At 42.1% G+C, this 24882-nt stretch overlaps 1 protein-coding gene across 1 annotated transcript in view; it reads left to right on the forward strand.

Annotated features, from left to right (window-relative positions):
• The window catches only part of CUNH10orf67 (chromosome unknown C10orf67 homolog), a 107381-nt gene extending 90125 nt beyond the window's left edge, over nucleotides 1–17256 (forward strand). The window contains exons 15-16 of the mRNA XM_036328118.1: nucleotides 10848–10935; nucleotides 17029–17256. Of these exons, the coding sequence (XP_036184011.1) occupies nucleotides 10848–10935; nucleotides 17029–17256 (316 nt within the window). The remainder of the gene's footprint in view (nucleotides 1–10847; nucleotides 10936–17028) is intronic.
• The last annotated feature ends 7626 nt before the right edge of the window (nucleotides 17257–24882 follow it).

The following is a 24882-nucleotide window of genomic DNA, read 5'->3' on the forward strand; positions in this document are numbered from 1 at the left end:
GTGAAGAAATTGCTTTGGCATATGTCTGAGATTTTTGTTGCCTTTGGATTCTTCTAGTATTTTTATGGTTTCCCATCTTATATTTAAGTCCTTTATCCATTTTGAGTTTATTTTTGTGTATGGTGTAAGTTGGTGGTCTAGTTTCATTTTCTTGCATATATCCGTCCAATTTTCCCAACACCATTTATTGAAGAGACTGTCTTGATTCCATTGTATGTTCTTGCATCCTTTGTCAAATATTAATTGAGCATATTGGTTCTGGTAGATTTCTGGGCTCTCTATTCTATTCCATTGATCTATATGTCTGTTCTTGTGCCAGTACCAGGCAGTTTTGAGAACAGTGGCTTTGTAATACAGCTTGATATCTGGTATTGAGGTCCCACCTACTTTGTTCTTTCTCAGGTCGCTGCAGCTATTCGGGGTCTTTTTTTATTCCAGATGAATTTTTGGAGAGTTCGTTCTAGGTCTGTGAAATATGCCATTGGTATTTTAATGGGAAGTGCGTTGAATTTATAGATTGCTTTGGGTAGTATGGACATTTTAATGATGTTGATTCTACCAATCCAAGAACATGGTATGTTCTTCCATCTGTTTATGTCTTCCTCTATCTCTTTTTTCAACATCCTGTAGTTTTCTGAGTAGAGGTCTTTTACCTCTTTAGTTAAGTTTATTCCTAGGTATCTTAATTTTTTTGGTGTGATGGTAAATGGGATTGTTTTTTTAGTCTCTCTTTCTGAAAGTTCACTATTTGTGTATAGAAATGCCATAGATTTCTTGGCATTAATTTTGTATCCTGCTACATTGCCAAATTTATTTATTAAGTCTAATAGTTTTTTGATGGAGTCTTTAGGGTTTTGTATGTATAATATCATGTCATCTGCAAATAAGGACGTTTTACTTCTTCTTTTCCAATTTGGATGCCTTTTATTTCTTCTTCCTGTATAATTGCAATGGCTACTACCCCCAGTCCTATGTTGAACAGGAGTGGTGAGAGTGGGCATCCCTGTCTTGTTCCTGTTCTTAGGGGAAATGGTGTTAGTTTTTGTCCATTGAGTATGATATTGGTTGTGGGTTTGTCATATATGGCTTTTATTATGTTGAGGTATGATTCTTCTATTCCCACCTTGCTGAGAGGTGTGTTTTGTTTTTTTTATCAGAAATGGGTGTTGGATTTTGTCAAATGCTTTTTCTGAATCAATTGATATGACTATGTGGTTTTTTTCTTTCAAGTTGTTTATATGATGTATCACGTTTATTGATTTGTGGATATTGTACCATCCTTGCATCCCTGGGATAAATCCTACTTGGTCATGGTGTATGATCTTTCTGATGCACTGCTGGATCCTATTTGCTAAGATTTTGTTGAGGATTTTGGCATCTATGTTCATAAGTAATATTGGCCTGTAATTCTCTTTCATTGTGTTGTCTTTACCTGGTTTTGGTATTAGGGTGATGCTGGCTTCATAGAATGAGCTTGGAAGTGTTCCTTTCTCTTGAATTTTTTGTAGTAGTCTGAGGAGGGTAGGTTTTAGTTCTTCCTTGAATGTTTGGTAAAACTCACCTGTGAAGCCGTCTGGACCTGGGCTTTTGTTTGCTGGAAGCTTTTTGATGACTGCTTCAATTTCTTCCATAGCTATTGGCCTATTGAGATTTTTAGATTCTTCCTGATTGAGTTTTGGAATGCTGTATTTTTGTAGTAATATGTCCATTTCCTCCAGGTTGTCTAATTTGTTGGAGTAGAGTTGTCCATAGTATTGTTTAACAATCATTTGTATTTCTGTGGGCTCTGTTATTTCTCCTCTATCATTTCTGATTTTGTTTATTTGGGTCCTCTCTCTTTGCTTCTTGGTGAGCCTGGCTAGAGGTTCATCAATTTTGTTTATCCTTTCAAAGAACCAGCTCTTGGTTTCATTGATTTTATGTATTGTTTTTCTGGTCTCTATGTCATTTATTTCTGCTCTAATCTTTATTATCTCCTTCCTTCTGCTCACTCTGGGCTTTTCTTGTTGCTCTCTTTCTAATTCTTTGAGTTGTAGAGTTAGATGATTTACTACCATTTTTTCTTGTTTGTTGAGACAGGCCTGTAGAGCTATTAACTTCCCTCTAATGCCTGCTTTCATTGTTTCCCATAGGTTTTGGATTGTTGTGTTTTCATTGTCATTAGTTTCCAGGATGTTTTTAATTTCTTCTTTGATCTCATTGTAACCCAATCAATATTTAATAACATGCTATTCAGCTTCCAAGTGTGTGAGTATTTTGGGTTGTTTTTATTATAGTTTATTTCTAATATTATGCCATTGTGGTCTGAGAAGATGCTTGGTATGATTTCATTCTTCTTGAATTTGGGGAGACTTTGTTTGTGACCCAATATGTGGTCTATTTTTGAAAATGTCCCATGAGCACTTGAGAAGAACGTATATTCTGTGGCTTTGGGGTGAAATGTTCTGAAGATGCCAATTAAGTCCATCTGATCTAGTGAGTCATTTAGGATTGCTATTTTTTTGCCGATTTTTTGTCTAGAGGATTTATCCAGTGATGTCAGTGGTGTATTAAAGTCCCCTACTATGATTGTATTGTTGTCGATCTCTCCCTTGATATCTTCCAGGAGTTTTTTTTTTATGTATTTGGGTGCTCCTGCATTGGGTGCATATATGTTTATCAGGGTTATATCCTCTTGTTGTATTCATCCCTTTAGTATTATGAAGTGGCCTTCCTTATCTCTTATGGCCTTCACTTTGAGGTCTATTTTGTCTGATATAAGTATTGCTACCCCAGCTATTTTTTCATTTCCATTTGCCTGAAAGATATTTTTCCATTCCTTCACTTTCAGTCTATGTGACTCCCTTATTCTGAGGTGGGTCTCTTGTAGACAGCAAATATATGGGTCATGTTTTTTTATCCATTCAGCCACTCGATGTCTTTTGATTGGAGCATTTAGTCCATTTACGTTTAAAGTTATTATTGAAAGGTACTTGTTTGTAGCCATTTCTATTTTTTGTGCCTGTTTTCTTTCTGAGCTTTTTATTTCTTCTTTTTACACCAGTCCCTTTAGCATTTCTTGCATTGCTGGCTTGGTGGTGTTAAACTCCTTTAGCCTTTTTTTGTCTATGAAGCTTCTTCTTTCCCCTTCAATTTTGAATGATAGCCTTGCTAGATAGAGTATTCTTGGATTCAGTCCTTTGCTTTGCATCACTTTGTAAATTTCTGTCCATTCTTTTCTGGCCTGATGTGTTTCTGTTGAGAAATCATTTGATAATCTAATGGGAGATTCCTTGAATGTAGCTTTCCATCTCTCTCTTGCAGCCTTTAAGATTCTCTCTTTGTTCTGAACATTTGCCATGGTAATTACGATGTGTCTTGGTGTGGGTCTTTTCGGGTTCACCTTGTTTGGGACTCTGTGCTTGTGTGACTTTTTTCTTCCCCACCTCAGGGAAGTTTTCTGATATTATTTCTTCAAATAGGTTTTCTAACCCTTGTTCCTCTTTCTGTTGTTCTGGCACCCCTATTATTCATAAGTTGTTTCGTTTCATGTTGTCCCATAGCTCCCTTAGGCTCTCCTGTCTTTTAATTTTTTTCTCCAATTGCAGTTCAGTTTGGGTGTGTTTTGCTACCCTGTCTTCTAATTCTCTAATTTGGTCCTCTGCTTCTCCTAGTCTACTGTTGATACTTTCAATGGTGTTTTTTATTGCAGCTATATCACTCTTCATTTCTTCTTGGTTCTTACATAATTTATTGATTTTTTCATCCATTTCTTTTTGATTATTACATAAGTTGTTAATTTTTTCATCCATTTCTTCTTGATTCTTGCGTAAGTTGTTGATTTTTTCCTCCATTCGGTTTATGCATTCTAGGAGCCTTAATCTGAATTCTTTTTCTGTCATGTTGCATGCCTCTTTTTCACTTAGCTGCTTTTCTGGTGAGTCCTCCTTTTCTTTCCTTTGGGGGTTTCTTTGCCTACCCATGTTTAATCTCACCAACATATCTAGATGTTGAGTCATTCAGGGGCTGCTCCTTGGGTGGCAGTGGCTCCTTGAGCTGTGATTGCTCCTCGGGTGGTTGTGGTTGCAGCTGCTCCTCTGGTGGGTGCTGTTCACAGCTGTGGTGGCTCCTCTGGCTGGTGCTGGGAGGCTTCACACACAGCTGCTGTTCCTTAGACAGAGGGTGTGCTGATCACGAGGCTGCTGTTCCTTGGATGGGGGCTGGATGCACGCTGCTGTTGTTCCTCTGATATGGTGGGCTGCCTGTGGGGCTAATGCTCCTTGGACTTGGACAGGTTGATTGCATGTCTGCTGCTCCTCGAATGGGGACCGGCCACTTCACAACTGCTGCTCTTCAGATGGGGGCGGGCTGCTCATACAGCTTCTGTTCCTCGGATTGGGCAGGCTGCTCGTGCAACTGCTGCTGCTTGGATGAGGGCAAGATGCTTGCGCAGCTGCTGCTCCTCGGACTAGTGCAGGGTGCAGGCTGTGCGCAGCTGCCGCTCCTCGGATGGGGGCGAGCTGCGCAGGACTGCCGCTCCTCAGACGTAGGTAGGCTGCTCATGCAGCTGCTGCTCCTCGGACAGGTCAGACTGCTCGCATGGTTGCTGCTCCTCAAACGGGGAAGTGGGCCACTCACACAGCTGCTGCTCCTTGGACAGGGACAGGCCACATGAGGCTGCTGCTCTTAGGCCCGAGGCAGGCTGCTCATGGGGCTGATGCTCCCTGGACAAGAGTGCACCGCTCACGTGTCTCTCTTATTTTTATATTTAAATATGTCTCTTGTAAGCTGCATAATTAGATTTTAAATATATTTTGCCAATCTTTTATTTTATTGACATACCTCATTCATTTACATTTAGTGAAATTATTGATAGAGTTAGGTTTGCATCTAACATTGTTTTCTCTCTTTCTCTCTTTTCTTTTTCTAAATCTTCACCTGATGATATTTTTTCCATTGATTTTTAGAGAGTGAAAGACAGGGAAGAAAGAAAGAGGGAAGGAGGAGAGTGAGAGAGAGAGAGAGAGAGAGAGAGAGAGAGAGAGAGAGAGAGAAATTTGAGAGAGGCACATCGATTGGTTGCCTCCCACACATGCCCCAACCGGGGCCCAGGAATGAACCTGCAACCCTTTGGTGTGCAGGCTGACATACTAACAACTGAGCAACACCAGTCAGAGCAATATATTGTTTTCTATTTAGCTGACCTGATTATTTTTCTCTTTTTTGAACAAATCAATTTATTTTTATTCCATGTTTTCTTCTATTGTTATTTACTCTTTTCTCTTTTTCAAACTTTAAACTATATTCTTCACATATAACTCTTCTATGAATTTTCATTTGATGTAACTTCCCCAATAATTTTAGAACCTTAGGATATTTTAACTCAATTTAACCTCTCACATTTTTATTGTAATTTAATATAAATTTTTATTTTATTGGACATTATGATTGTTTGGCATAGTCAATATTCACTTATATTGACCCATATTTTTACTGTTTGTTAAGCATCCATTTCTTCCTGCTCTTAATGTGTTTCCATCTAGTATCATTTTCCTCCTGTCCGAACAGCTCTCTCTACTTTTTCTGTTAATATAGGATTGCTGGCCAATAGTTCTGTCAGTTTTTCTTCATAGGAAGATGTCTTTATTTTACCTTCATTGTTGAAGAATATTTTCTCTCAGTATAGACTTCTGTATTGGCAGTTATATGCTTTGGCATGTTAATGGTACCAGTGCATGGAATGTTGGCTTCCATTGTTGATGGTGAGACATCAGCACTCTGTCTTGTTGCTCCTTTGAAGGTAATGTGTTTTTCCATGTCTGGGTGCTTTAAGATTTTCTGGAATATTTTTTGGAATATTCTTGGATATTATCTTCCCATATATTACTTCTGTCTCATTCTCACTTTTTATTGGATTCTAATTATATGTATGTTGTTCCTTTTCACTGTTACCCATATGTCTCTTATGCACTTGCTTTTTTTTCCCTCACTGTGCTTCATTTTTGTATATTTTCTAATTGATCTGCTTTTGAGATTAATAATCACGTGTTTTTCTATATCCATTCTGCTATTTAGTCCATCTATGGAATTCTTAATATTATATATGATGTTTTCAGTTCTAAGGTGATTTATCTCTCTCTTTTTTATTTTGTTTTCTTTTATTAATCCTCACCTGAGGATATTTCTCCATTGATTTTTAGAGAGAGTGGAAAGAAGAGGAAAAGACAGAGAGAAAGAAAGACATTATTGTGAAAGAGACACATTGACTGGTTGCCTCAAGCATGCACCCTGACCAAGGATGGGGATACAGCCTGCAACCAAGGTACATGACCTTCACTGGAATAGAACCCAGGACCCTTCAGTCACAGGCCAACACTCTATTCACTGAGCAAAACCAGCTAGGGCGGGTTACTCTTTTAAAAAAATAATCAATTCAATTTCTTTACTGAAATTCCCCATCTTTTTGTCTATTTTATTGATCTCTTCCTCTATTTTCTTTTTTAAAATTAATCTTTATTGCTGAGATTATTACAGATGTCCCTCTTCCTCCCCACCCCCTATAGCTCCCCTCCACCCAGTTCTCACCACACTCCAGGCCCTCGCCACCCTATTGTCTGTGTCCACAGGTAATGCATACATGCATATAAGATCTTTGTCTAATCTCTTCCCGTACCACCCTCCACACCTCCTTTCCTCTGAGAATCGTCAGTCTGTTCCATTTCCATGTCCCTGATTCTATTCCATTCACCAATTTATTCTGTTCATCAGATTTTTCATTCATTTGATTTTTAGATTCAATTATTGATAAATATATATTTGTTGTCACTTTGTTGTTCATATTTCTTTTTTAAAATACATTTTTATTGATTTTTTATTGATTTCAGAGAGGAAGGGAGAGGGAGATAGAAACATCAATAATGAGAGAGAATCATTGATTGGCTACCTCCTGCACGCCACCCACTGGGGATCAAGCCCACAACCTGGGCATGTGCCCTTGACTGGAATTGAACCTCAGACCCTTCAGTCCATAGGCTGACACTCTATCCCCTGAGTCCAACCAGCTAGGGCTGTTGTTCATATTTCTTATCTTTACCTGTTTCTTCTTCCTCCTCCTCTTAAAGAATACCCTTCAGTATTTCATATAATACTGGTTTGGTGGTGATGAATTCCTTTAGCTTTTGCTTGTCTGTGAAGTTCTTTGTCTGACCTTCAATTCTAAATGATAGCTTTGCTGGGTAGAGTAATCTTGGTTGTAGGTTCTTGCTATTCATCACTTTGAATATTTATTGCCACTCCCTTCTGGCCTGCATAGTTTTTGTTGAGAAATCAGCTGACAGTCATATGGGCACTGCCTAGGTAACTAACTGTTTTTCTCTTGCTGCTTTTAAGATTCTCTCTTTGTCTTTTGCCCTTGGCATTTTAATTATGATGTGTCTTGATGTGGTCCTCTCTGGTTTCCTCTTGTTTGGGGTTCTCTGTGCTTCTGGACTTGTAAGTCTATTTCTTTCACCAGGTAGGGGAAGTTTTCTGTCATTATTTCTTCAAATAGGTTTTCAATATCTTGCTCTCTCTTCTTCTGGCAACCCCACAATTTCAATGTTGGTATGCTTGAAGTTGTCCCAGAGGCTCCTTACACTATCTTCATGCATTTGGATCTGATTGGGTGTTTTTTGCTTCCTTATATTTCAAATCATTGATTTGATTCTCATGATCCTCTAGTCTACTGTTGAATCTCTGAATATTATTCTTTATTTCAATCAGTGTATGCTTAATTTCTGACTGCTCATTTTCCATTTCTTTTTTTTTTTTTTTTTTTTTTTGGCATTCTCACTAACATCCTTGAAAGTCTCACTAAGTTCTTCAGAGGTTTCTAGAAGATTCTGAGTAGCCTTATAACTGTGGTTTTGAACAATATATCCAATACTTTGCTTTCTTCCATTTCTTCCATTTGTGACATGTTTCTTTGTCTCCACATTTTGGCTGCTTCCCTATGTTTGTTTGTATATATTGAGTAGCTGCTAAGTCTCCTTGAGTTGATAGAGTAGCCTTGTGTATTAGGTGTCCTATAGGGCCAAGTGGCTCAGCCTCCCCAATTACCTGAGGCAGACACTCTTTGATGCACCCCTTTGTGGGCTGTGTGCACAGTTTTGTTGTTGAGCCTTGATTGCTGTTGGTGTCACTGGGAAAAACTGACCTCCAGCCAATTGGTTGTGGGGACCAGCTGCGATTACAGTGGGAGAGTTTCTGTGCAGGAGATACCCTTATGGAGCAGGACTTGCTTCAGTGGTGCTCACTGAGTCTGCCCCTTGAGTGTGTCACTTACAGATGTGAAGAGTTGTAATCTGGTATGGTTTCACACTGACCACTGGGTATACTGGCTCTTGGGTCTCCAAGGAGATGCAAAGTCAGCCACTGCCTGGGGCCAGCCAGCAGGAGCTACAGAGAGATCTCCATAATCCTCCTCTTTGTATTGGGTTTGGAAGTGTCCAGATGAGGCCAAGCTGTGAAGCAAGGTAGGGTGGTGCTGGTGCTGGTTCTTGAGCCTTTTATTGATAGGTTTGGTGCTCACTGACCCTGCTGCAGCTTGTTTGACAGCTTTTTAGCCTGAGAAAGGATAGGTCATTCATATGCAAAAGCCATTGCACACAGCTTGGGTGGGGTTGTAAATTGGGTGGAGTGGGGTTTTAGGGAATCACCGGGGCAGAGCAAACAGAAATGGCTGCCAGTCAGCCCTGCACCGGGCAGGTCCCAGCATGGGAACAATGACTGCTGTGAGCACCTTCATCTGGAAGAAAGCCACCCCTGCGTTCCTGCCCTGATGCCAAACAGTCCAGTTTCTCCCTGTATGTGTCTGGGTCCCCCAGAACCTTGCCCGGCACTGAAGCTCAGAGGATGCAGGAGCTTGTAAATTCAGTTCATGGTGTTGGCCTTTTAAGAGGAGCAGCTTGGTCTCCCGCAGCCTTTGTGACACTCAGCCCCAATCCGCACTGGTTTTTACAGTCTGCAGTTCTTACTGCCATAGGGACTTCTTTCCCCAGCCCTGAGCTGGAGGTCTGGTGTGGGGCTGGGACCCTTTGCTCCTCCAGGGGGTGGGGGTGGGCTCCACAGAGGTGATCTCCCTCTGGATTAGAAAAGATACACACCTGGGTGCCGGACCAGCCCTTTCTGGGCCTCCACACCTCCTTCCAGTCTCAGTGTGCTTTCTTCTTTACCTCTCTAGTTGTAGTCCTTCCATTCAGCCAGCTTTCCGGTGGTTCTGGATAGTAGTTGCTCTGTGTTTTAGTTGTAATTTTGATGTGGTTGTGGGAGGCAGTGAGTACAGGCATTTACCTATGCCGCCATCTTGATTCTCTCCTCTATTTTCTTTTATATGTTTATTATGATGATATTAAAGTTCTTGTTTGTTACTCTACTTTCTTCTTTATTCATAGGATTCCATTTTTAGCACACACAGTAATTTACTGTATAATAACTTTATTGATACATAGTTTACATTCCATAAAATCACCTTTTTAAAATGTGGATTTGGTGTATTCAGAGTTGGGCAACCATTACCACTTTCTAAATCAGAACATTTTCATCAACCCGAAAAGGAACCCCATACCCATTAGCAGTTGCCTCCCATTCCCCTTCCTGTCAACAACTAACAACCACTAATTTGTTTTCTATTGCTAAGGATTTGCCTATTTTGGACATTTCATATAAGTGGAATCATAAAATATATGGCCTTTAGTGACTAGCTTCTTTCACTTGGCATGTTTTCAAGTTCATCTATGTTGTAGAATACATCAGTACTCTGCTTCTTTTGACTGCCAAATAATATTTTATCGTATGATTATACCACATTTTTATGCATTCTTTATTAGACATTTGAATTATTTCCACTTTTTGGCTACTATGAATAATGCTATTAACATTTGTGTACAAGTTTTAGTGTAAGCATATGTTTTAAATTCTCTTGTGTATACACATAGGAAGGAATTACTGGGTCACATGATAATTCTTTTTACCATTTTGAGGAACTACCAAAATGTTTTCCAAAGTGGCTATACCATTTTACAATTCCTCAATAAATGAGGGTTCCAATTTCTCTGTCCTTTTCAACATTTGTTGTCTGTCTTTTTGGCTTTAGTCAGCCTTATAGCTCTGTAGTGGTACCTCATAGTGGTTTTGATCCATGAGTCACATACCAAAATCTCTTCTAAGAGTGCCTTGTGTGACTGAATACTGTAATTTTTTCTTCCTACTAGCTTGCCAAAGGCTGTCCAGCATACACTTGGCTTCCTATACAGATCATGATTTCTTGATAGTGAATCTCCTAATTTTAGCATTATTTGCAATATAGATAGACTGAGAATTTCTTAAAGTTTTAATATATAAGTTTGCTTCAATACATTATAATCATTATTTTTATGCTTAATTTCTCCAATCTTAAGTTAATTGTAGCCCTTTAAAATTAACAACTTTGTGGTGTGTGTTTTAGATAATTTTTTATGATTCCCTTAACAATAAAATGCTCCAGACTCATCTTGTCTATTTATTGCTTTAGTTCTAGAAAGAGCCATTTCTGAAAGATGCCCTGATTCGTTTAGGGAGAAATGTTTTAAAGCCATAGCCTGGGCCCTCGGGTGGCTCATTGAAATGGTATTGCCATTGCTTCAGTGTCTCTCAAAGCTGGAAAATACGTAATTTTAAAAATAAAAAAAGAAATATGTTCATACTCATATTTTGAAATTTTTACTCCTATTTCTTTGCTCTAACACTGAAAATTTTAGTTCCTAACTACATAAACATCATACTGATTTGCTTTATCCTATGATATCTATATATTCTAATTTTACTGTTGTTTTCTTTTTTTTTTTTTTCAGTTTTCATGTCCTTAAGAATGAGATGTTTACTAGGCACACATTGTACCGTCAGTTTGCAGTGGTTGCTGATACATCCTTTAATTATGTTGTAAGTACATATGATGTTTAGATGTTATGTTTTGTTTATATCTGTATGTGTCTTTCTGTTCTTATTTAACATATATTGAACCCCCCTGCCTTTACAGGCTTGGAGATAGTACCTGACAGTCATTCTTCTGGATACTAAGGGCGTAAGACGAGGGCCTAAACCCAAATAGCCCAATCTAGTGGGAGACACAGATGTGTAAATAAATTGTTACAATGTAATATAGTTAAGCTATAATAGAGTAAAGTGAAGATTTCAGAAGAGTGATGACTCATTCTAGTGTAGAAGTAACTCAGTCTGACCTTATGTGGGCATGGAAGACTGTTGGGAAATATCAAAGCTCAAGATCCAAGTAGTCAGTCATTTCCAAAGGGAAAAAGGAGATTAAGGAATTTGTCCCTAGTACCATAGAATTCATTTTTACACTAAAAGTCACTTGTAAATAAAGCCCAATCCTAGCATAGACTAATTTTTAACCTGTTACCTTAATGATTTCATTTGAAGATTGTAATTATAAAGGTAAATGATGCCAAGTATAGAAATATTTTTAATAAATTTCAAATAATAAGTAAATTAACATGCTACAAATACTGTGATATAAAGTTTTCTGGGGACAACTAAAGTTTCTGGGAAAGGACAAAAAACATATAAAATATGATCTCTTGCTTCTAGAGACTTACAATCTAAAATCACTATCTTTTAAAATTTTTCAACTTTTTTTCATTTTAAGACTATTTTCTAAACTTATGAGGCTGCAAGAGATCAAAGAACTTAGGGCCATTGGCAAGATAACATTGAAGTAATTTGAGTTTTTTAATTTTTAAATTACAGTTGACACAATATATTAGTTCAAGGTGTACAATCCCATGATTAGACATTTATATAACTTTCAAAAGTAATCAACACAATAAACCTTGTACCCATCTGACACCATATGTAGTTATTAAAATATTTTTTACTATATTCCCTATGCTGTACTTTATATCCCCATGATTATTCTGTAACTTTCAATTTGTACTTTTTAATCCCTTCACCTTTTTCACCCATTCCCACAAACCCTCTCTCATCAGGCAACCATTTGTCAAAATGTTCTCTGTATCTATGAGACTGTTTTTGTTCTGCTTGTTTATTTATTTTGTTTTTTAGATTCCATATATAAGTGAAATCATCTGACTTTATCTTTCTCTGTCTGACTTATTTCACTAAGCATAATACCTTTAGGTCCATCTATATTGTTTCAGATAGCAAGATGTCATTCTTTCTTATGCTGAGTAATGTTTAATTGTATATATGCACTGGAAACTTCTTCTTTATCCCTTCATTTATTGATAGAAACTTAGGTTGCTTCCATATCTTAGCTATCTATACTAATAAAAGGGTAATATGCTAATTAGACCAGGAGGCCTTCCAGGAGACCTTCTGGACATCCTTCCGTACAAAGTGATGGTGGCAGGGCTGAGTTAGAGGCGGTTAGGAGTGATCAGGCCAGTGCGGGGGGGGGGGGCATTTATGGGGGAGCAGGCTGGTGGGGGGGGCAGTTTGGGGCAATCAGTCCAGTGGGGGGGCAGTTAGGGGTGATCAGGTTGGAAGGCGGGGCACTTGGGGTTGATCAGGCTGACAGCAGAGTGGTTAGGGGCAATCAGGCAGGCAGGCAGGCAGGGAAGCGGTTAGGAGCCAGCAGTCCTGGATAGCAAGAGGTATGTCCGACTGCTGGTTTAGGCTTGATCCCACAGGGACAGACAACCCCTGAGGGGTCCCAGATTGGAAAGGGTGCAGGCTGGGCTGAGGAACAGTCCCTCCCCCATGCATGAATTTTGTGCACAGGGCCACTAGTATATATAAAAGCCTAAGTGACTGAATGACCAAATGACCAGTCACTATGACTCGCACTGACCACCAGGGGGCAGACGCTCAATGCAGGAGCTGCCCCCTGGTGGTCAGTGTGCTCCCACAGTAGAAGCACCACTCAGCTGACCAACCCATCCCAGAAGCCCACCAGCCCAGTGGCAACCACTCACTCCCTCAGTAGCCCCACAGGTTCAGTCTCCGGAGAACGGCCCAGGCATTGATGGACCAGCGCCACCAGCATGATCCCAGCAGCGCCACTGGCTTCAGGTACTTCCGCAGCTTGCCCTCCCTAGATGCTTCACAAGAAAGAAATGTTGTACAAGCGGCTGCCAGGTGGCTCCTGAGAATCGACCGAAACGCCAGCAGACCGAGTCTGGATCCTAGGCCAGCAAGGGCATCCTACCACCTGGATAGAGGGCCAGTCACGTCCCGGCTCCCCCCACCACCCTCGAGACAGGTGCTAGACACTGGGCTCACAGATGGCGAGTGCCGCTGCAGTGGTGCGAGCCCACAGCAGGCGCAACGGGGCCAGGAAGAGCAGGAGCAGCAGGCAGGAGTGGCAGGCAACGACGCTGGACTGCAGGATTCAGCTCAATCCCCACAGGCTACCCCGAGGGACCCCACCCGTGCATGAATTCATGCACTAGGCCTCTAGTTATAAATAATTCTGCAATAAACATATACATGTATATATCTTTTCTTTTTAGTGTTTTAGGTTTATTCAGATAAATACCCCAAAAGTGGAGTTGCTGGGTCCTTCTTCACCTTTTCTAAAAAATTTGCTTTTTATTTCAGAAAGGAAGGGAGAGAGGGAGAGAGAGAGAGAGAGTGAGAAGGAAATGGTGATAGAGAATCACTGATTGACTGCCTCCTGCATGCCCCACATTGGGGATCAAGCCTGCAACTTGGGAATATGCCCTGACCAGGAATCGAACCATGACCTCCTGGTTCATAGGTCAATGTTCAACCGCTGAGCCATGTTGGCGGGGCCTTATTCATCTTTTGTTATAGCCTTTGTTTTAAAGTCAATCTGCCTGGTGTAAAAATTTCTACCCAACCTTTTTTTTTTTTTTTGCTACCTCAACTTTTTTGTTTATTTGATTCTATATTCAGGAAATATCTTCTTTCATTATTTCACTTTCAGTCTGTGTGGTCTTTTAATCTGAAGTAAGTCTCCTTGTAGACAGCATATGTAAGGGTCTTGTTTTATTTTTTATTCAGTCACTGAATGTCTTTGATTGCAGCATTTAATCATTTACATTTAAAGTAATTGTTGAAAGATATGTATTTATTGCCATTTTATTATTCATATATTTGATTTCTTCTTCTTTTTAACACCTTGTTATTGAGAGTATTAAAGACACTCCCGTTCCCCCTCCCCCCATTGCCTCCCTCCACCCAGTTCACACCCTGTCTCAGGCCTTCACCACTCTATTGTCTGTCCATAGATAATGCATATCTATAGTAATAAAAGAATAATATGCCAATCGACCAAACAACCTTCCAGATGACCACGCTATGACATCCACTGGTGCCAGGCCAGCCAAAGCTGGTGCGATGTGATTGGTCAGGGTCCCGGTCATCGCCCCATGATCGCCCTGCAGAGGGAGGCCCAGGCCACCAGCAGGCAGGGCGATCAACTGGGGGGCTCCATGATCACCCCAAAGAAGGAAGCCCAGGCTACCAACCAGCGGGCTTCGGCAGGTGGGCGGGGCCTCCCTCTGTGGGGGTGATCCATCAAGGAGCCCCAGCTAGGTGGGCAGGACCTACCTCTTTGGGATGATCTCTCAAGGAGCCCCAGTTATGTGGGCAGGGCCTACCTCATTGGGGCAATCAATCACGGGGTCCCCAGACTGTGAAAGGGCACACACTGGGCTGAGGGATGCCCCCGAGTGCATGAATTTCATGTATTGGGCCTCTCGTCCCATATAATAAAAGCCTAATTGACTGCTTGAAAATCAACCAGTTGGTGGAATGACCGATTGGTGGGGAACGGGGCCAGCGAGTGGGTGGTGCCAGGCCAGCCAAGGCAGGTTCCAGCAGGCAGAGGGAGGGTACAGGGATTGGGGGTGGGGCTGGCTGATCACCAGCTGTCTCCAGGCCCCAATCAACCCACTGGTCGCCTTCCACAGAGGGAGGCCACTGGGGCATCAGCAGGGTGATGGGGGGGGTGGGGCCAGAGCTGCCCACTGGTGATTAGTGCGCTCCCTTAGGGGGAGTGCTGCTCAGTTACAAGGCAGGCTGGTGACTGGCAAGCACAGCAGTGGTGGGAGCCTCTCCCACACCCACAGTAGCGCTAAGGTTGTCTGACTGCTGTCAGACATCCCCCAAGGGCTCCCGGACTGTGAGAGGGCACAGGCCAAGCTGAGGGACCCCACCAAGTGCATGAATTTTCATGCACCAAGCCTCTAGTCTATATATATAAAAACCTAAGCAACTGAACAACCGATCGACTGGTACTATGATGTGCACTCATCACCAGGGGGCAGATGCTCAACACAGAAGCTGCCTCCTGGTGGTCAGTGTGCTCCCACAGCCAACCTCCCATGGCAGCCAACCTCCCTGAGATGGCTGACCCCGATCAGCCCAGATCAGAGCAGGCCAGCTGGCCAACCTCTCATAGTCCCTCCCCTGGGCCTGCCGGGGTGGGGCCCAGGCCAAGGGACCCCACCTGTGCACGAATTTGTGCACCAGGTCTCTAGTATGCATATAAGATCTTTGATTAATCTCTTCCCACACCCCACCACTTCAAGATTCATCAATCTGTTCCACATTTCCATGTTTCTGTTTTATTGTATTCATTAGCTTGTGTTAATTAGACTTCTTATTCATTTATTTTGATTTTTAGATTCAATTGTTGATAGATATGTATTTTTGCCATTTTATTGTTCACATTTTGATTCTTTTTTTTTTCTTCTTCTTCTTTTTAAAGAAGACTCTTCAACATTTCACAAAATACTGGTTTGGTGGTGATGAACTCCTTTAGTTTTTTTTGTTTTGTTTTGTGTGATTTTTTTGTCTGTGAAGCTCTTTTTCTGACTTACAGTTCTAATTGATGGCTTTTCTGAGTAGAGTAATCTTGGTTTTAGGTCTTTGCTTTCCATCACTTTAAATATTTCTGGTCAGTTCCTTCTGGACTGCAAAGTTTCTGTTGAGAAATCAGCTGACAGTCTTATGGGAGCTTCCTTGCAGGTAACTGCTTTTCTCTTGCTGCCTTTAAGATTCCCTCTTTGTCTTTAACCTTTGGTATTTTATTTATGCTGTGTATTGCTGTGGGTCTCTTTGGGTTCATCTTGTTGGGACTCTCTGCACTTCCTGAACTTATTTGTGTATTTGTTTTACCAAGTAAGGGGAGTTTTCTGTCATTATTTTTTCAAATAGGTTTTCAATTTCTTGCTCCCTCTCTTTTCCTTGCAGCACCCCTATTATGTGAATGTTGGTATGCTTAAAGTTGTACCAGAGGCTCCTTACACTGTCTTCATACTTTTGGGTTCTTTTTCCTTTTTGCTCTTCTGATTGGGCATTTTGTTTTGTTTTGTTTTGTTTTGCTTCCTTATAGTCCAAATCACTGATTTGTCAGTGTTTTCTCTTCTACTGTTGATCCTTGTAAATTAGTCTTCATTTCAGTTATTGTATCGATCATTTCTAACTAGTCCTCTTTTATATTGTTGATGTTCTCACTAGGTTCCTTAAAATTCTCATTAAGTTCCTTGAGCATATTTATACCCACTGTTTTGAACTCAGTATCTGGTATTTTGCTTGTTGCCATTTCCTTTAGTTCTTTTTCTGGAGATTTCTTTTGTTTCTTTTTTGTTTGTTGGCTTGTTTATTTGTTTGTTTTTGTTTGTTTGTTTTTCATTTGCGACATGTTTCTTTGTCTGAATATTGGCTGCTTCCCTGTGTTTGCTTCTATTTACTAAATAGAGCTACTATGTCTCCTGGAATTAGTAGAGTGACCTTATGTAGTAGATGTCCTGTAGGGCCCAGTGGCACAGCCTCTCCCATTACCTGAGCTGGGAACTCTAGGTATGCCCCTGTGTGGGCTGTGGGCTCTATCCTATGGTAATTGAGCCTTGATTGATGTTGGCATCACTTGGAGAGACAGGCCAATCAGCTGTGCAGACCAGCTGCAATTACAGAAGAAGAGCTGCTGTGCTAGAGACACCCCTGTGCAGCAGGACTTGCTTCAATGGGGCTGTAATGCTCACTAAGTATTCCCTTTGAGTTTGTCACTTGTGGATGTGGTAGGGTTGTAATCTGGTATTGTCTGAAGCTGACTGCCAGATGTACTGGCTCTGGGGCCTCCCTGGAGGTGCAAAGTCAGCTATTGCCTATGCTCTGCCTGAAGCCACCCCACACAAGCTACAGAATGATCTGCAGATGGCTGCTACTTTTGTTGGGTTTGGAGGTTCCCAGGAGAGGCCAAGCTGTGAATCATCACAAGCTGCTGCAAGTGCTGGGCCTGGGACCAGTTAACAAGAAGTATGGACACCCTGAGGCCAGCTTCTCCTTTTCTAAGAGATTTTAGGAGAATCTGAAGCCTAACCCAGGACAGGCCATTCATATGGAAAAGACACTGCAAACAGCTTAGGCAGGGCTGCAGATTGAGTGGTATGGGGTTTCTTGGAGTCACCAGGAAGGGTGAAAAGTGTGGGACAGGTTGATGGAGTCTCAGATATGGCGACTGCTTGTCAACTCTCTGGTGGGGAGGTCTCAGCAAAGGAACAATGGCCTCTGTCAGCACTTTTTCTGGGAGAAAGCTGTCCCCCATTTTTGCTCTGATGCCAGAAAATTTAGTCCCTCCCCGTATGTCCTTGGATTCTTTCAAGCTGCTGCCCCAGCTCTGGAGCTCAGAGGGAGTGAGTCCATGTAAGTCCATGCACCAGCCCTTTAAGAGTAATTGCCTGGGACTTCAGCAACCTTCTGTGCCACAATCCCTTCTGGTTTTTACAGGCTGAATTTATGAGAACTTGTCTTCCCAGCACTGGAACCCTGGGCTGGGGGTCTGGCAGGGGTGGGACCCTTTGCTCCTCACAGGAGCCTCCATAATCAAGATATTTCTCCTGATTTAAAAAAAAAAAAAAGTCACACATGGGTGTCAGACCATTTTATCCCACACACCTGGCCCTCCTACTAGTCTCAATGTGGCTGCTTCTTTAATTCTCTAGTTGTCAGATTTCAGGTGGTTCTGAATGATAGTTTTTATTTGGTTTAGTTGTAATTTTTATGTGGTTGTGGAAGGATGTGAGTACTGCATTTTCCTACACTGCTATTTTTTCCCCTTCTTGTTCTTCATTTTGTTCTTGTTCTTATTCTTTAAAGGAAAAAGAAAAAACTTTAACATTTCTTGTAATACTGGTTTGATAGTGATAAATTCACATTATCTTTTTCTTGCCTGGGAAGCTTGTTATCTGTCCTTTGAGTCTGAATGATAGTTTTACTGGGTAGATTAATCTTGGTTATAGGTCCTTACTTTTCATCACTTTGAATACTTCTTGCCAATCCCTTTTTACCTGTGAAGTTTCTGATGAGAAATCAGTTGACAGTCTTATGGGAGTGCCCTGGTAGGTAACTAATGGCTTTTCTCTTGCTAGTTTTAAGATTCTCTCTTTATCTTTAACCTTTGACATTTTAATTATGATGTGTCTTGGTGGGGTCTCTTTGGGTTTGACTTGTTTGAGGCTATCTGCATTCCTAGACTTGTATGTATCTCTTTTACCAGGTTAGGAGACTTTTTTGATATTATATTTTGAAATAGGTTTTCAATTTCTTGCTCTCTCTCTCTTCTCCTTTCAATATCCCCATGATGCGAATATTGGTATGCTTGAATTGTCCCAGAGGCTCCTTACACTATCCTCATTTTGGGGGGATCTTTTTTCTTTTTGTTCTTCTTATTGGATGTTTTCTGCTCCCTTATCTTCCAAATTGCTGATTTGATTCTATGCTTCATCTACACAACTGTTGATTTTCTGTAATGTTTTTTTTTTAATCCTCACCTGAAGATATTTTTCCATTGATTTTTAGAGAGAGTGGAAGAGAGAGGGAAAGACAGAGAGAAATATCGATGTGAGAGAAAAACATCGATTGGTTTCTTCCTGCAATTGCCCTGACCCAGGTCCGGGCTGGGGAGTATCTGCAACTGAGGTATGTGCCCTTGACTGGAATTGAATCCTGGACCCTTTAGTCTGAAGGCCAACACTCTATCCACTGAGTTTAGCTGGCTAGGACTAATATATTTTTCATTTCAGTTACTGTATTCTTCATTTTGGACTGGTTCTTTTTTATGGTTTCTATGTCCTTTTTTATGCTGTTGAAGTGCTCACTGAGATCATTGAGCATCATTAGAAGCATTGTTTTGAACTCTGTATCTGGTATTTTGCTTGCTGCCATTTCATTTAGTTTTTTTCTGGAGATTTCTCCTGTTCTTTCATTTGGAACCTGTTTCTTTGTCTCCTCATTTTTGGCTGCTTCCATGTGTTTGTTTCTATGTATTAGGTATAGCTGCTATGTCTCCCAGTCTTGGTAGAATGCCTTATGTAGTAGATATTCTTTAGGCCCCAGTGCATAGCCTCCCATGTCACCTGATCTGGGTGCTCCACTTGCACACCCCTCCCACCCACACACACACCCTGTGTTGGCTGTGTGCACTCATTATAGATGAGTCCTGATTGTTGTTGGTACCTCACTGGTATAAATTTATCCATAGGCAGATTGACTTAAGGACTGGCTTAGACTGTAGCAGAGAAGCTACTGTGCAAGAAATGATCCCAGGACTAGCTTCAGTGGGACTTTGGTGCCTGGCCATGTCTGTGCATTGAGTGTGTCGCTTATGGAGATGGTTGAGTTGTAACCTGGTATGATATAAAGCTGTTCACTTGATATACTACTGGCTCTGGAGCCTCCTGGGAGGTCCAGGCTAACCACCGCCTGTGCCTGGCTCCGGGCCACCAGGTATAAGCTACAGAGCAATCTGCAAATGGCTGCTACTTATATTGGGCTTGGAAGTGCCCAGGAGAGGCCAAGCTGTAAACTGAGGCTGGCTCCCTCTACTGCCAGGCCTGGGACCACTTAGCAAGAGATACGAGGTATGCAGAGGCTAGCTACTGCTTAAGAGATTTTTGGAAAATCCAAAGAATGAGCCAATGAAGAGCATTTGTATGGAAAGGCCAAAGGAAGTAGCTTGGATGGGCCCACAAGCTGGGTGGGGCCAGGTCTCAGTGAATCACCACAGCCAGGCAAACAGTGTTAACCAGGTTAATGGAGACTCAGATATGGTGCCTGCTCTGTGTGTGTGTGGGGGGGGGGGGGGGGGAGAGGGGGGAGGGAACGGGGAGGCTGCTCAAAAAAGGATCAATGGTCTCTACCAGCAATTCTCTCTGGAAGAAAACTGTTTTCCTGCTCTCATCCTGAAGTCAGAAAATTCAGTTCCTTCCTGTATGTCCCCGGTGCCTTTTAAACTGCTGCCCAGTGCTGGAGCTCAGATGGAGTGAGTCCAAGTTCATACATGGGCCCTTTAAGAGGAACACCTGGGCCCTGGTTGGATAGCTCAGTTGGTTAGAGCATCATCCCAATACACCCAGGTTGTGGGTTTGATCCCTGGCTGGGGCACATACAAGAATTAACCAATGAATACATAAATAAGTGGAACAACAAATGATGCTTCTCTCTCTCTCTCAAAAATCAATAAAATTAAGCATTAAAAAATAATATAAACGTTTTAATTAAGAGTGCCTGAGAAGATGGCGGCTGGCAGGACGGAGGTGAAGGATAGGAAGTGAGTGAGTGAGGGGATGAATGGAGAGTGTGTGGATGTGTATGGTGTGTGAGTGAGCGAGGGACAGTTAAATCCAGCAGGAGCAGCAGAGGCTTGCAGACCAGGCTCTCTGGGACACAGAAAGACTCCCACCGCTGCGGCACTCTCTGGACTGCAGGACCGACCGGGGCACAGAGCCCACGCCATCTTGAAGGGGAGAGCGGCCTCTTCTAGGAACTCAGCAACACCATCACCCAGACAGGCCTTGGACACTGCCAGTGACCTGGCAGCCACTCCAGCAAAAATCCTGCAGCCACACCCCCAGACTCTGGGACTCTGTGCCAAAAGAGCAACGTGCTGCCAGCAGCAGTAAGTGCAGTCTCCCCCTCCCCAGCAGCAGACCTCAGACATTGCCTGCGCTGACGCGCATCTCCAGTGCACAGGTCTCCGAGGCACACCACTCCATAGACTCCCCTTAGGAGTCACCGGGAGACTAAGCTGGGTGTGATTTTGTACAGACACAGGCTTACTGCCCCCCAGTAGAAATTCTGAGTTCCCTCTGCCTGAATAACTGCCCCCACACACCCAGCTGCGACTTAAGCGCCAGGGCCCCTCAGCGCCAGGGCCCCACAGAGTGCGTCAGAGCTCAGCGCCCGGGAACTGCACCTGCGAACTGCACCGCCACAGTTGCTCACTCCCCCTCAGCCCATCTGTCCACAGGGCACTTTGGGGACGCCGTGGTGAGCCTCTGCTGGGTCCGATCTTGGACTAATAGGGACGCACTCCCCCGGGCAGTAGAAATTCGGAATTCACCCATCCTGGATACCTGCCCAAAGCGTGCCAGGGCCCTTCAGAGTGCTTCAGTGTGCCTGCGCTAGCAAACTCACTGTGGGTGCTGTGTGCCGCTATGCAGAACGCGAGCCTATCCACCACAAGTGCACCAGCAAAATCTGAGTTTCCCCACCCCACAGCTGCAGAACTCTGGACACTACAGGTGCAGGCTTTTCCAGCGTGCAGGTTTCCCAAGACCACTGCTCCACAGGCAGCCCTGGGGCCCCGCTGCGAGCCCTGCTGGTCATGCACTTAAACAAACAGGGGTGCACTGCTGGGCTGTAGAAAAGCAGAATTCCCTCTTCTGGGATGCCTGCCCACAGACACTGCAATCCAGTGGTTTCAGTGCCAGGGCCCTTCAGAGTGTGTCAGTACACCCTGCTGGCAAACACACCACAGGTGCCTCTGTGAGCTGCTGCTGGAATTGCGTGTATCCAACCACGGAGGCAGCAGCAAAAGCTGAGTCTACCCACCCCACAGCGACAGAACTCTGGACACCACAGTCACACTTTGCCAGAACACAGGCTTTCTGAGCCCCACCGCCCCAATAGATGGTTCCTGGGTGCCACTGTGAGTCCCTGCGGGTCACGTGTGATTTCAATCAAGGGCATAAGACAGCAAAAATTGGAACACCCCCTCCACAGCTGCTGACTTCCAAACACCTCAGTTGCGCCTTTCCAGCTCACAGGCCTACATCAAGAGAACTCAAATAGCCCAAGTAGGGAGCTACACTGGACTACCAAGCCCAGGAGACCTGAGAGGTCACACCAGCAGCACCACACCCTAAAGAAACTGGGTAACAAAGCAATCAGAGCTACAATTAAAACATTACAGCAAAACATGGGAAGACAAAAAAGCAACCCAGAAAGGAAAGAAAAAGAGGAGTCACCAGAAAGGGAGTTAAATGAAATTGAGGCTACTAACTTATCAGAGAAAGAATTCAGAGTAATGGTTATAAGGATGACAAATGCACACAACTCAATGAGAATTACAAGGAGCTGAATGAGAATGTCACCAACGTGAAAAGGATCCAGGAGGAAATGAAGAACGACATAGCTGCTATAAAGAACACAATGGAAGGCTTAAACAGCAGACTAGAAGAGGCTGAGGACCGCATCAGCGAATTAGAAGACAAGGTAGGAAAAAACACACAAACACATCAGCAACTGGAAAAAATAACTTAAAAAACAAGAGGAGAGCCTAAGGGAGCTTTGGGACAATGCAAAATGAAACAACATTCACTTAATAGGGATACCAGAAGTAGAGGAGGCGAAGCAAGGAATAGAAAACCTGTTTGAAGAAATAATGACAGAAAACTTCCCTGATATCGGCAAGAAAAAAACTACACAAGTCCAAGAAGCACATAGAGTGCCAAACAAGATGAACCCCAAAAGACCAACACCAAGACACATCATAATTAAATTGGCAAACACCAATGACAAAGTAAGAATCTTAAAGGCTGCCAGAGAGAGACAGAAAGTTACCTACAAGGGATCTCCTATTAGAATATCAGCTGACTTCTCAACAGAAACACACCAGGCAAGAAGGGAATGGAATGAAATATACAAAGTGATGCAAAGCAAGGGAATGAATCCATGAATACTATACCCAGCAAGGCTATCATTCAAAATTGAAGGTGGAATCAGGGGCTTCACAGACAAAAAAGGACTAAGTGAGTGTATTACCACCAAACCAGCAATACAAGAAATGCTAAAGAAACTTCTGTAAAAAGAAGAAACAGAAAGGCAAGAAGAAACACAAACATTAAGAATAAAAATGACCAGAAGCAAGTACTTTTCAATAATAACATTAAATGTAAATGGATTAAATACTCCAATCAAAAGACACAGGGTAGCTGAATGGATATGAAAACATGACCCATATATTTGCTGTCTGCAAGAGACCCACCTCAGAACAAAGGATTCACACAGACCGAGAGTGAAGGGATGGAAAAAACTTTTTCAGACAAATGGAAATGAGAAAAAAGGTGGGGTTGTGATACTTATATCTGAAAAAATAGACCTCAAAGTAAAGGCCATAACAAGAGATAAGGAAGGCCACTACATAAAACTAAAGGGAGCAATTCAACAAGAAGATATAACTCTGGTAAACATATACACACCCAATACAGGAGCACCCAAATACATAAAACAGCTTCTGGAAGATATCAAGGGAGAGATCAATAGCAATACAGTCATAGTAGGGGACTTTAATACCCCACTGATACCACTGGATAAATCCTCTAAACAAAAAATCAGCAAAGAAACAACAATCCTAAATGACTCACTAGATCAGATGGACTTAATTGACATCTTCAGAATATTTCACCCCAAAGCTACAGAATATACATTCTTCTCCAGTGCACATGGGACATTTTCAAAGATAGACCATACATTAGGACACAGACAAAGTCTCTTCAAATTCAAGAGAATAGAAATCGTAACAAGCATCTTCTCAGATCACAATGGCATAAAATTAGAAATCAACTACAATAAATTCATTGGGAAAAAATCAAACACTTGGAGGCTAAATAGCATGCTATTAAGCAATGACTGGGTTACCAGAGAGATCAAAGAAGAAATAAAAAGAATCCTGGAAACAAATGACAATGAAAACACAACAATCCAAAATCTATGGGTCACAATGAAAGCAGTCCTGAGAGGGAAGTTCATAGCTCTACAGGCCTACCTCAAAAAACAAGAAAAACAGGCAATAAATGATCTAACCCTACAACTCAAAGAGTTAGAAACAGAGCAACAAGAAAAGCCCAGAGTATCCAGAAGGAAGGAAATAATAAAGATCAGAGCAGAAATAAACAACATAGAGACCAAAAAAGCAATAAAAAAGATCAATGAAACCAAGAGCTGGTTCTTTGAAAGGATTAACAATATTGATGAACCTCTAGCCAGGCTCACCAAGAAACAAAGAGAGAGGACCCAAATAAACAAAATCACAAATGAAAGAGCTGAAGTAACAACTGACCCTACTGATATACAAAGGATTGTCAAAAAAATACTACGAACAACTCTACTCCAACAAACTGGACAACCTCAATGAAATGGACACATTACTAGAAAAATGCAAGCCTCCAAAACTCAACCAGGAAGAATCAAAAAACCTGAATAGGTCAATAACTACTGATGAAATTGAAACAGTAATCAAAAAGCTTCCAGGAAACAAAAGCCCTGGACCAGATGGCTTCACAGGGGATTTTTACCGAACATTCAAAGAAGAACTAAAGCCAATCCTTCTCAGGCTATTCCAAAAAATTCAAGAGGAAGGCACACTTCCAAGCTCATTCTATGAAGCAAGCATTACCCTAATCCCAAAACCAGATAAAGACACCACAAAGAAAGAGAATTACAGGCCAATATCCCTGATGAACATAGATGCTAAAATCCTCAACAAAATTCTAGCAAACTGGATCCAGCATTACATTAGAAAGATCATACACCATGACCAGGTGGGATTTATTCCAGGAATGCAAGGCTGGTACAATATCTGCAAATCAATAAACG

The sequence above is a fragment of the Myotis myotis genome, unplaced genomic scaffold (genome assembly GCF_014108235.1).
Source record: "Myotis myotis isolate mMyoMyo1 unplaced genomic scaffold, mMyoMyo1.p scaffold_m19_p_1, whole genome shotgun sequence".
NCBI lineage: Eukaryota > Metazoa > Chordata > Mammalia > Chiroptera > Vespertilionidae > Myotis > Myotis myotis.